General features: G+C 40.0%; 1 protein-coding gene across 10 annotated transcripts in view; it reads left to right on the plus strand.

Moving 5' to 3' along the window:
• The window catches only part of EYA4 (EYA transcriptional coactivator and phosphatase 4), a 563,063-nt gene that overhangs the window by 502,947 nt on the left and 46,287 nt on the right, over positions 1–13,829 (plus strand). For all 10 annotated transcript variants that reach the window (XM_073671270.1, XM_073671274.1, XM_073671277.1 and 7 more), the window contains one exon: positions 10,945–11,003. In XM_073671270.1, coding sequence (XP_073527371.1) covers positions 10,945–11,003 — 59 coding nt within the window. The remainder of the gene's footprint in view (positions 1–10,944; positions 11,004–13,829) is intronic.

The following is a 13,829-nucleotide window of genomic DNA, read 5'->3' on the forward strand; positions in this document are numbered from 1 at the left end:
CTATTAACATTGTACAATTACATTCTACGTAAAGTATGATTTGCATGTTATGCAAATATGCTGTAGCATTTATCTTCAATCATGTCTTCAGAATCTGCATTCCAATTTCTGCTGCTTACTAGTGATGAGTGAGCACTAAAATGCTCGGGTGCTCGATGCTCGGGTCAAGCAAATTGGAATACTCGGGTGCTCGAGCCAAGCAACGAGCCCAATGTAAGCCTATGGGAAACTCAAGCATTTTTCAGGCAGCTCCCACCGGCGGTCTGCAGAAGGCCTAAAAATTGCCCAAATCGATGGGAACAGTGCTCAAATGACATTGGGACAGCATGGGCAAGACCCCTGGAAGCATTTCTGACTCCCAGGTCACTTCTGTCAACAACGTTGTCAGAGGTATTACGCCACTTTTACGGACTCACAATAAAACATGCAAAAACAAAAACAAAATGTATTTTCCTGGGAAATATGTTAAGGAACATCCTTTCCAGGGTAATGACTTGTATATAAAGCAAAATAAATAACCAAAAACAAAAATGATCCTCCATACCTTGGGCTATGTTCACTCTTAGCGTTTTTGATGCGTTTTTTCACTTTTGCATTGCTTTCAACTGTGACAAAAGCAATTTAACATTTTACAACCTTATCTGGCCATGTGGTGTGTGAGATATCATCAGACACATCGTGTTTCATTTATGAAGGAGGGACTCTGGAAGTCACAAAAGCATATTTTTATAGGGCCATCAGGCGACCTTTACTATTCTTAAAGGGCCAGCAGTCGGTCCTCACTATTCTTAGAGAGCCATCAGCCGGCTATGTTTTATTGTTTCCATTACTAAAGAGTGGGGCTCCTATACTGTTATTGCTTATGCAGTGAGTGGCAGGGCTGCCCAAAATTTGGACGCACTCCAATACCACTTTGAAAATTTGGTTACACCCCAATACCCCTTTGAAGAGACTTAGAGGAGGGCCTCCTGAAAACAATGTTCCCATTATTAGGAAGTAGGTCTCCCATTGTGTTTTCCTATGCAGTGAATGCAAGGGTTGCCATAAATTTGGAGGCACTCCAATGCCCCTTGGAAGAGACATGGAGGTCAGAGGGCCTCCTTAAAACAATGTTCCCATTATTAGGAAGTGGGTCTCCCATTGTATTTGCCTATGCAGTGAATGCAAGGGCTTGGGAATACACACATATATATATATATACAGCTCTGGCAAAAATTAAGAGATCACTGCACAGTTTTCTAAAAATCACCATTTCTACATGTCTGACAGCCATTCCATTCCAGTGTCAGTTGAATTCCAACCAAAGTACACCTCATTCTACTTAATGTGCTTCTGATTAGGTGATCACCTGAACCAAATCTTATGTAATGAGGGAAAGTATAAAAAACACTGCTGAGGTCTTCACAATCCTCTTGCAATAGGACAAGGTGGATGACAAAAGTGCTAGGAATAGCCAAAAGTAATTTGAATGAAAAAATAACTTTTAACCATGCCAAAGGAGTTGAAAAGAAAAGTCTTGAGTGAGGAAAAAGGCTCATTTCTGGCTTTACTAGAAGAGGGATACAGCGAGCGTCATGTTGCCTCCATCCTAAAAATTTTGAAGACGGCAGTCCATTAAAACAAGGTCAAGCAGCAGACATTGGAGACAACAAAGCTACAGACCGGCAGAGGGTGAAGGCGACTCTACACTGACCGGGATGACCGTAATCTTATTCGAATGTCACTCAGCAACCTCAAGATGACATCAAGTGACCTAAAAAAAGAATGGCAAATGGCAGCTGGGGTGAAGTTCACGGCAAGAGGAGTTTGTAACAGGCTCCTAGGGGCAGGACTCAAGTCATGTAAAGCTAGAAAAAAGCCTTTCATCAATGAGAAGCAAAGGAGAGCCAGGCTGAAGTTTGCCAAAGACCATAAGGATTGGACCATAATGGACTAGAGTAAGGTAATCTTCTCTGATGAGTCTAATTTTCAGCTTTGCCCAACACCTGGTCATCTAATGGTTAGACAGAGTCCTGGAGAGGCATATCGGCCACAGTGTCTTGCACCCACTGTGAAATTTGATGGAGGATCGGTGATGATCTGGGGATGCTTCAGCAAGGCTGGAATTGGGCAGGTTAATCTTTGCAAAGGATGTATCAATCAAGCCGCATACAAGGTTATCCTTGAAAAACGTTTGCTTCCTTCTGCTCAGGCAATGTTCCCCAACTCTGAGGACTGTTTTTTCCAGCAGGACAATGCCCCATGCCACACAGCTAGGTCAATCAATGTTTGGATGAAGGAGCACCACATCAAAACCCTGTCATGGCCAGCCCAATCTCCAGACCTGAACCCCATTGAAAACCTCTGGAATGCTATCAAGAGGAAGATGGATAGTCACAAGCCATCAAACAAAGAAGAACTGCTTAAATGTTTGTGCCAGGAGTGGGATAACATCACCCAAAAGCAGTGTGAAAGACTGGTGGAAAGCATGCCACGACGCATGAAAGCTGTGATTAAAAATCATGGTTATTCCAACAAATATTGATTTCTGAACTCTACCTGAGTTAAAACTTGAGTATTGTTGTTTCTAAATGAATAAGAACTTGTTTTCTTTGCATTATTTGTATATAAATATACATAAATATACATGTACATATACATTCACAGGCAAACGTTTTGGCACCCTTGAAATTGTTCCAGAAAAGGAAGTATTTCTCCCAGAAAGTCACTGCAATTACACATGTTTTGTTATGCATGTTTATTTCCTTTGTTTTGTTTGTGTATCTTCAATACACACAAAGAAAAAAAAGGCAAATTGAACATACTTTCAAACAAAACCTCAACTTAATATTTGGGTGCACACCCTTTGGAATAAATAACTGCAATCAATCACTTCCTATAACCATCAACAAGCTTCTTACACCACTCAAATGGAATTTTGGACCACCCTTCTTTTGCAAACTGCTCCAGGTCTCTCATATTTGAAGGGTGTCTTCTCCCAACAGCAATTTTAAGATCTCTCCACAAGTGTTCAATGGGATTTAGATCCAGACTCATTGCTCTCCACTTCAGAATACTCCAGCACTTTGTTTCCATCCATTTCTGGGTGCTTCCTGAAGTATGTTTGAGGTCATTGTCCTACTGGAAGCCCCTTGACCTAGGACACAATCCCAGCTTTCTGAAAATGAGCACTACATTTCGACCCAAAATCCTTTGGTAATCTTCAGATTTCATTATTCCTTGCACACAGTCAAAGCATCCCAGTACCAGGAGCATCAAGAAAACCCGAAAACATCTTTGAACCTCCACCATATTTGACTGTAAGTACTGTGTTCTTTTCTTTGTAGGCCTCATACCATTTTCGGTAAACAGTAGAATGATGTGTCATACCAAAAAGCTCAGAAACGTCTATCTTGGTCTCATATGTCTACAAGACGCTTTCCCAGAAGGATTTTGGCATACTCACTTACATTTTGGTAAACTGCAGTCTATTTTTTTATCTCTATGTGTCAGCAGTGGGGTCCTCCTGGGTCTCCTGCCATAGAATTTAATTTCATTCAAATATTGACAGATAGTTCGGCTGACACTAATGCATCCTGAGCCTGCAAGATAGCTCGAATTTCTTTGGAACTAGATTGGATCTGCTTATCCACCATCTGGACTATTCTGCATTTCAACCTTTCATCAAATTTCTTTGCCATCCACATCCAGGGTAATTAGTTGCAGTGCCATAGGTGTAAACTTCTTGATTATATATGTTGCGCACCATGGACAAAGGAACATCAAGATCTGTAACCTTGAGATTGTTGATATTTTTCAACAATTTTGGTTCTCAAGTCCTCAGACAGTTCTCTTCTCCTCTTTCTGTTCTCCATGCTTAATGTGGCACACACAATGCAAAGACTGAGTCAACTTCTCCCATTTTTATCTGGTTTCAGGTGTGATTTTCATATTGCCCACACCTGTTACTTGCCACAGGTGAATTTGAACAAGCATCACATGCTTGAAACATAGTTGTTTACCCACAATTTTGGAAAGGTGGCAACAATTTTGTGTGGCCCATTTTTAAGGTTTTGTGTGAAATTCTGTCCAATTTTGTGTTTTTTGTTTCTCATTTTTTGTGTTGTTCCAATACACACAAAGGAAATAAACATGCCAATAACAAAATATGTGTAATTGCAATAATTTTCTGGGAGAAATACTGCCTCTTCTGGAACAATGTCAAGGGTACCAACACCTTCGCCCATGCTGTGTGTGTGTCTATAGGAAAGAGCTTGTGAGCATAGCACATGTTTGAACATCACTGGTAAACTGCAGCAGTGGCCAGTACCTTGGACAATGTGCACAATAAACTTAATATACATAAAACATATAACATAAGCATAATAGTAAACAATAAATAATAATACAATTCTAAATCCCTTTGCTGTTAAGAACAAAGAGTTTATAATTACAACTATATTTCATAGTTGCTTGTTTTTTACAAGCACTTTTTACTTTAACGATTTCCGATTGTGAGAATAATCCTTTAAGATGTTGTTTAAAACTAGCAAGGAAGGTCCATGGGCACAGGCAATAGCTTAATGTATGAATTTTAAATGTCTTCAAGACTGCATGACCTGTGCACTGGCAACTGATTATTATCAGAAGGATTTATGGTTTTATATATACTTATGGTAAAAAATAAAATCGGGAATATGCTAGAACTTAGTTAAAAGAGCTTCTTATGAGAAACCCCTGAAACATAAAAAAAGCTATTTTGTAGAAATTACGCTTTGCTGGATTTGAGGTATTCAACTTGTAAAAGCTATCGCTAGAAAATTTTCTATTGCTGAAGAATGTTTTGTGGTATTTTTTTTTTTTTTTACATCTAATTCACATCATATTCTGTAATAAAACTAAAAAAAAATAAAAAACTTGCCCTCTTCACACTGGTCATTGGGGATTTTATAGACTCTAACTTGCTACTGTTTCAGGAAACAACAAATGTACATAGCTACAATGATCGGAATGATCGGACCCAGCCCAATTTTTTGTATTCAATTATGGTGTCTAATGACCCTTTGCATAGGCCCTTGTGAAGTAACGGGGAGCAGGGTCAACTGCTACATAATTTATTGTAATTGGTGGATCCTTTGTTATCAACAGTGTATAGGGGTGTTTCCTATCATTATAATTCTGCTTCTTATATTTTGGAGCCCTGCTATATGCTTCCTGAAAGGATAGGAAGAATTAATCTAAAAAGCTAAAGTGGCCAGTGTGAAAATCATATTATTTAGTAAAGATAATGACATGAAAAAAATCATTGCCAACATTAAAAAAAATATATGTAACTCAAAAGCCTGATTTAAACAATGAATCATTTTCTAATCTTAGCTTTCCTTTAATGTAATACAATCTACATGTGTATCCCTACCATTTAAAAGTGTGTATAACATTCCGTTTTAATAAGCAAATCCCATTTAAGACATTTTTCATGCAACAGATGTGGACTATTATGTAGTAAATAGTTTGGCATTAGTTGGCTTGTCATATCCCTTCAGTTCTAATAAAGCAAGCATGACACAGATTACCCATACATCAAAAGGCTATAAGGCTAAAAAAAGATTCTTATTACAGTTATCTTATGCCCTTGGGATGTTAAAATTCAACTGATGTGGATCTATATGACCGAAACAATATGTCTTTTTGGGGGGTTTAGTAATTTGTTATAGCTATGTGGAATATTTTTCTTTTCTGCTTGGTTGAATGAGTTTTATTTTAAATAACAAAATATATTTTCATTGAGCAGTTACTATGATGTCTAAAATGTTAAACCTGAAAGGCTTTCATGACATGCCAACAAATTAATCAATATATATATATTTTTTTTAGGACCCCAATAGTTACAATTATAGCACTAATAGTTCCAAGGAGAATCTTGGAGGCTTTTGCTGTGACAATTAAAAATAAGCAGAAGTGAACAAAACTATAGAATCAGCCTTGTCAGTGCCTTTATGGAGGAAAAAATGCAGTTTTACAACCACATAGCTTTACATGTTGCATAAAATAGCATTATTAGAAAATTCACAGTACTCCACATTGCTTGCATATAGTTATAATACAATAACTATGCCTTAACACCCCCTTAAAAAAATAAAATAGAGAACAAAAACAAACTAAAAGCAGTTGTAATATTAGTATGAATATATTAGTAACATAGTATGAGTAGGAATAAAAAGTGGATATTGGTGCCATCTTCTGGCCAAAAGTTGTTATACATAGTCAAAGTCAACTTACTGTTCAATTGTAACATAGTAACATAGTAACATAGTTTGTAAAGCCGAATAAAGACTTGCGTCCATCAAGTTCGACCTGTTAGTTCTGTAATTGCTAAAGTTGATCCAGAGGAGGGCAAAAACCCCAAATGATTTAGCCAATCTTCACCTGAGGAAAAATTCCCTCCCGACTCTGAAACCAGCAGTCAGAATAAATCCCTGTATCAACCTACTATTTTATTTTATTTTTAAGTATATGCTGAAATCTGCCTGGTATCTAGAAATGCATCCAGTCCCCGCTTGAACTGGTGTAGTGAATCCGACATTACCGTCTCCTCACTCAGTGAATTCCATATTCTCACTGCTCTTACCGTAAAGAACCCCTTCCTATGCTGGTGCTGAAACCTTTTCTCTTCCAGTCTTAGTGAATGCCCTCTTGCTACCGTAATATCCCTCCTTTTGAACAAATCCCGGGCAAGATCTCTATACTGTCCCCTAACATATTTGTACACATTTATTATGTCCCCCCTCAACCTTCTCTTTTCCAGGCTGAATAGTCCTAGTTTTGCCAACCTCTCTGGGTATTGCAGTCCCTCCATTCCCTTATTAATTTTGTTGCCCTCCTTTGTACCTTTTCAAGCTCAATTATATCCTTTCTATATATTGGGGCCCATAACTGAGCACAGTATTCCAAGTGTGGTCTGACCAGAGCTTTGTACAGTGGAAGAACAATGTTCTCATCCTTTGCAGCTATACCTCTTCTGATACATCCCATTACCCTGTTTGCCCTTACAGCAGCGGCCTGACTTTGGGCACTCCAATTTAGTTTGTTATCAATCAAGATGCCCAAGTCCTTCTCCATCTCTGAATTCCCCAATGATTTCCCATTCAGTGAGTACTGGTGACTTCCATTTTTCCTTCCCATATGTATGACCTTACATTTCTCCTCGTTAAACCTCATTTGCCATTTAATGCTCCACCTACCCAGCTTATCCAAATCCCTCTGTAGGTCTGCACTGTCCTCTTTTGTATTAATTGTTTTACATAACTTTGTGTCATCTACAAATATTGATATTTTACTATTTATCCCGTTGACTATGTCGTTAATAAAGATATTAAATAACATTGGGCCTAGTACAGACCCCTGTGGTACCCCACTAGTGACGCTTACCCAATCTGAGTATATTCCATTTATAACCACCCTCTGCCTTCTATCCCTTAGCCAGTTAGCTACCCACTTGCAAACATTTCCCCCCAGCCCCATCATTCTCATTTTGTATACCAACCTATTATGTGGCACGCTATCGAACGCTTTTGAGAAGTCGAGATACACGACATCCACTGGTTCCCCCTGATCTACTCGAGAGCTAACCTCCTCATAGAAGTCAATCAGGTTTGTTTGGCAGGAGCGATTCCTCATGAATCCATGCTGGTTCGGGATTAAAAGATTATTAGCATCAAGATGCTCCGTAATTGCCTCTTTAATGAAGCTTTCAAAAATTTTGCCCACAACGGACGTCAGACCCACCGGCCGATAGTTTCCGGCGTCACTTTTCGCTCCCTTTTTGAATATTGGCACTACATTCGCCTGTCGCCAATCAAGTGGCACAGACCCAGTCTCAACAGAGTCCTTAAATATAAGATATAACGGTCTGTCTATCACATTACTTAGTTCCCTTAGTACCTGTGGGTGTATGCCATCAGGTCCTGGTGATTTGTTTATTTTAATGTTACTGAGGTGTTTCTGTACCTCAACTTGGGTTAGATTTGTCATACTTAATGGAGGATTAAGCTTGTCACTTCTCATTTCTCCTGTTAGTTCTATTTCCTTTGTGAAAGTTGTTGAAAAAAAATAATTTAATAGATTAGCTTTATCCTCATCTTTCTCTATGATTTTGCCTTCATCACTTTTTATCGGTCCAATATTATCCGATTTAATCCTTTTACTATTTATATACGTAAAGAACAGTTTGAGATTTGATCTACTTTCCCTAGCAATACGTTTCTCTGTTTCCTCCTTCGCTATTTTTATTTGTTTTTTACAGGTTCTCGTTTTTTCCTTGTAACACATTAGTGCCTCCTTACTGTTTTCCTGTTTTAATCTCTTGAATGCCTCTTTTTTGCTATTTAACGCCCCTTTTATGTTCTTGTTCAACCATATTGGTTTCCTCTTATTTCTGGCCCTTTTATTCCCATATGGTATATACCTCTCGCACTGAGTATTCAGAATTCTTTTGAAGGTTTCCCATTTACTATTCGTATTCCCTTGATTAAGTACTTTGTCCCAGTCAATAAGTTGAAGGTTTTCTATCAGCTGATCAAACTTCGCCCTCCTAAAGTTTAATGTTTTTGTTGTTCCCTTATTGATAACCCTACTGAAGGGCATTTTGAAATTGATAATATTATGATCGCTATTACCTAGGTGCCCCCCTATCTGTACCTCAGTTATTCTATCAGGCCTATTAGTCAATATTAAGTCCAACACGGCCTTCCCTCTCGTTGGTTCCTGCACTAGTTGGGAGAGATAATTATCCTTAATATTTGTCAAGAACCTTTTTCCTTTCTGAGATCTACAGGTTTCTGTTTCCCAGTTAATATCCAGGTAGTTGAAATCCCCCATTACAATCACTTCATTATGTTTTGCTACTTTGTCTATTTGTCCTAATAGCAGATTCTCATTCTCCTCTGTTATATTTGGTGGCTTATAGCAGACCCCCAGTAATATTTTATTATTATTTTTTGCCCCCTCTATCTCTACCCACATGGACTCGACCCCCTCTTCTCCCTCTCCTATATCTTCCCTTAGTCTGGGTTTTAGACATGACTTTACAAATAAGCAGACTCCTCCGCCTTTCCCCTGTTTCCGGTCCCTTCTAAATAAACTATAATCTAATAAATTTACCGCCCAGTCGTAGCTATCGTCTAGCCAAGTCTCTGTTATACCTACGATGTCATACCTCTCCTCCGATATAAGCGCCTGCAGCTCATCCGCCTTATTGGTCAGGCTTCTTGCGTTGGTCAGCATGCAAGATAAAACTTTGGGGTTATTTAGCATCCTATTCTTCTCTAACGATCTAACTGTACTATCCCCACCCCCCTCTCCACCCTCATTATATTCACTTCTCCCCTTCCCCCTTGCTTGCCTCACATCCCACCTATTTCCTTGGTTTCCCCCCCCCGTCTGTATATATATACAGTTCAATGCAAAGAAAAATTAGGCAGGTGTAGAAGAAATTATGCAAAGTAAGAATTCTTTCAAAAATAGAAGTGTTAATGGTTTTTATCTTTATCATTTAACAAAAGATTAGTATGTGATCCCCCTGAGGACCAATAATGTGTCTGTGATAGAGGCTGCTTTAGAGGTGGATATGGACCCTACAACTTTTGGGCCTCTATTCAGCTGCACAGGTTGCACTAATAGTAGATATTAAATGAGGGATAAGTATCTGCCTGCCTTTTTTAGCATTGAAGATGCCTTCAATCCTGACCAAATCCCCAACTGTATTTGCTGAAATGCAGACCCAAACTTGCAAGGAACCCCATGCTTCACTAAAGCCTGCAGACTGTCATTATTGTACCACTCTCCAGCGATGAACAAACTGCCTTCTATTGCAAGCAAATATTTAAAATTTTGACTTGTCTATCCAGAGAATTTGCTGACATATTTCTGAACCCTGGTTCTTATGTTTTCATGCATATCAAAATCACCTGGCCTTGTTTCTTTATTGAAAGTATAGTTTTTGGCCACAATTGTTCCCTGAAGACCACTCCTGGCCAGACTTCTTCAAATTGTTGTTGCGTGTAGCTGGATCCCAATCCCAATGCTGGCAATGATTTGCCCATTTTTGGATGTTTCTTCAAAAGAGCTTAAAGCGCACCTGTCAGTAGCATTGTGCTCAGTAAACTACATACACTGTCAGGTGGGTGACATTACACTGATTAAAATGATACCTTGGCTGATGAAGTCCATCCTGTGGTTCTCGTGTAATCTTTACTTTCAGCATATCATTATCTCCAAAGTGAAAGTAAAGATTACACAAGAGCCACAGGATGGATTTCATCAGCCAAGGTATCATTTTAATCAGTGTAATGTCGCCCACCTGACAGTGTATGTGCTTTACTGAGCACAATCCTGCTGACAGGTGCGCTTTAAATAACACATCTTCAAATCACAGTCTGTTTTAAAATCTTAACCTGGGAGAGACCTTGCTGATGCAATATAATGCCTCATGTTTTGTTGTTGTGCTCAGTCTTGCCATGTGTATTACCTATGACATGAAACTTTATTCTACAACTGCACCTTTGTAGCTGAGTTTGACGGCTCCTCACCCAGTTTTAAGCCTCCTACACAGCTATTTCTACTTCAGTCAATGACTATCTTTCAACCTAAATATGAATTTGATGTAATCTGTTTGGTATAATTTGTTACTCATATACCTGATTTATAATCCTACAAAATCCTGACTTTCTCTGCAAGTGTGCCTAGAATAATTGATGCCATTTTGAATGCAAAGGCTTGTCACACCAAATATTGATTTGATTCAGTCTTCTCTTTTATTGATTTTGTTAATTGATAAAAATAAACTATGAGCGCACATATTTTTAACCTTAATATATATATAAATATATTACGTGTATATGTATATTTTTAAGTGTATCATGTCCGTACCATACTGCTTTCTATTAATTTTCTCCACTTTTTTATTAGGAATGTGATCAGGTTCATGTTGATGATGTCTCTTCAGATGATAATGGCCAAGACTTAAGGTATTTTGTTGTTCACATTAGAGCTTTGAAATATTTATTAAAATAATAAATGCCCTAAAAAACATTTTCCTATCACGTATGGTAATGTTGTAAAAGTATCCTGAAAACTGTCTCAGTTGGTTTATTACATGTTGGACACTTAAAAGACCTGAGGTTTTAGCTTTCAAAGGGACATGGCAGGGAAATAATGAAACTTGATTTTTTTCTATCAGCAGAACATTTTCACATCAGGTTGCAATGGCAATCTCTTTGTGGTTCTGGTTGTATGTCAATGCAATTGCTCTGCCCAAATTGTGTGTATCTACATGCATCTTTGTTGCAGTGAAATATTGAGACAAGTCTCCGGTTCCCCTTTATCCTCCCATGTGAAAATACCCTTATGAGTCTTCACATTACCTTTTATCTGCAGTATATTTTCTCAAATAAATAAATACAATCTATGTCAGATTTTTTCTCTTTGTAAGCAAGATATTTAAGAATTTTTACCCCTTGGGAAAGATTGAAGATGTAGCCTGAGTTGTGGTTATACTTATGTGTGACTTTGTGCCATTGTACATCTCTAATTTTCTAGGGAACAGTTATAATTGTTTATTATTCTTTTTTTCACTATTCTAAAGATAAAAATATGCCAGGTACCACTTCAGTTATTTGCTACAGCGTTATATACTTTTTGCATATTTTGTTTAGAATAAAACATAGCATTCCTAGTTTATCATGTTTTCACACATTATCTTCTCAGAGTTCTGCTCTTTCCTTTAAGGAGTTGTTAATTTTATCTTCATTTTAACAAATGTGTTGGAGAAGTGATTTTGAGGCATTCGATAATATATAAGTATTTTGGTTTATCCTGTACTTGGTAATGCAGTTTTCACCACAGATTACACAGCTTTACTGTACTTTAAAAGGCTGCTAATGGAGGAGCTCGTGACCAGATCTGTCCATTTTTGTTCAGAGAAGACTGATGGACAGGTCTGGACAAATGATATCAACTTCTTTAACTATGCCTGGAACTTTAGAAAGCCCTCCCATGAAGATTTTATTTAAATAAATCTGTGTTCATGTGCATGTAGTGTGGTGTTTGTATGTTAATATACTCACTTACCGCCGTCGTCTCTGGTATCCTGCGCCGGTCTACTCCTCTTCTCAATGATGTCACCACTCTTCAGACTATCTGGCTCACTCAATACTTGAACTAGAAGTTTCTTTTGCAATGTAAGTGACGCGCCCCCTGGGCCTGTGCTGTGCAGGGGGATACCCGGAGCCGGATCGCTGGGGGTTGTAGTTCTCCGTGGCGATGACCCGGTCCGTGCCCAGGGCGGTCAAACCAGTGGCAGTCTATTGGTATTGTAATTGTCCGACTACGCCACCCGTGGATTGCGGTCAGTGGGGACCGCCGCTGCGCTGCCGACCGCTGAGGCTGATGTTGTTTGCGCAGCCGAGTATGGGATAACCCCCCACGGGAGAAGTATTGCCTCAGGGCAGCTAGAGTAGATGATGGGAGTGATGGTGTGAGCGTCCCAGTACTGATGGTGCTGGTGCGGCGATGAAACACAGAGACTTGTAATTGCAGTTTCCAAAGCTTTACTCACGGTTGTGATTCTGGTCCCTTGTGCACATGAGGGACCGCCTGAGCCGTGCTGCGTCCACCAGGTGAGGGACTCGGTCAACTCCCAGGCAATTCCAGAGTGTGGTTCAGAGCTCCCTTCTCTTTCCTTTCTCTGGCCGTCCCCACCAGTGACCCACCTTTGTCCAGCTTCCTCGGGCCTTCTGTTGGCGAAACCTATCTCCGGTTTCCCTGACCCTATGCGGTATGCTTTCCTGGTGGATGTAGTGAGGGGTCGCACCAAGATGTGGTAACAACCTCCGGTCTTTGGCTGAGGAATCTGTTGCCTCCACCAATTTGGGTTCCGGTACCCTGTTCTGCCAACCCTTCACCCTGTATCTCCTCTGGGCATATGGGGTTCCTTCTGTCCTCGTGTCTCTGGGCCTTTCTCTGTGTTCCTTGCTTCCTTTCTCCTCTGTTCCAGTTCCTTTCCTACTTTCCTTTCTGTTCCTTCTTCTCTCTCTCTCTCTCAGGCTCCAGCCTCCTGACAAGGCCTGCCTGTAGAGCAGAGCCCATGCAGGGGCTCTGCTTCCTGCCTTCTCCTCAGACTGTCTCCACTGAACTGAACTCTGATCTAAGATGGTGCCCACCTTTTATACCTCCTTCTGACACCCGAGCCCAGGTGACTAGCAACCAAGGGGCTCCTATCTATGCCCAGAGACCCACCCCTATCTGCTCCTACACCACTGGGTATTCCTTTCCCCGCCCCACTCCAGCCAGGGACAGAAGCTGTCGTGCCTGCACTTCTGTCTAGTGGGAGCACCGTTGAGCTGTCCCTTGGAAATGGGGTGTGTGTGCTCTATGCAGCTAACTGAGCCCTGGTCCATACTCCATCCTTACCTGGGAGTGGAATATCACACCTCTGGTCTGAGGTGCAATACCCCTGTAGCAGCCGAGCCCTCGGGGTGCTACATAAGCCTATGGAACCTCATTCTCACGCTCAATAGGCTTACGTTGTAAAAGCGATGTCGAGTGCAGAGCGCAGCATGACTGGGAGAATCTGAAAAGTGGGGATGTCTCTGAGAAGAGGAAAAGAACGACACTGGACAGTGGAGAAGGCAGCGATAGATGAGTATATTAATGCACACACTACATTACATTATTAAAGAAAAACCTTCATGAGAGGGCTTCGATCAGTCAAATCATTAATTCTCATGGTATCGCAACTCCGTCTGTCATGTTCTGATCTTAGTCTTTGTCTTTTCCAAGTTTTTGATGCTTCT

The sequence above is a fragment of the Phyllobates terribilis genome, unplaced genomic scaffold (assembly GCF_046119375.1).
Source record: "Phyllobates terribilis strain yellow unplaced genomic scaffold, ASM4611937v1 Scaffold_3__8_contigs__length_932513732, whole genome shotgun sequence".
Taxonomy (NCBI): domain Eukaryota; kingdom Metazoa; phylum Chordata; class Amphibia; order Anura; family Dendrobatidae; genus Phyllobates; species Phyllobates terribilis.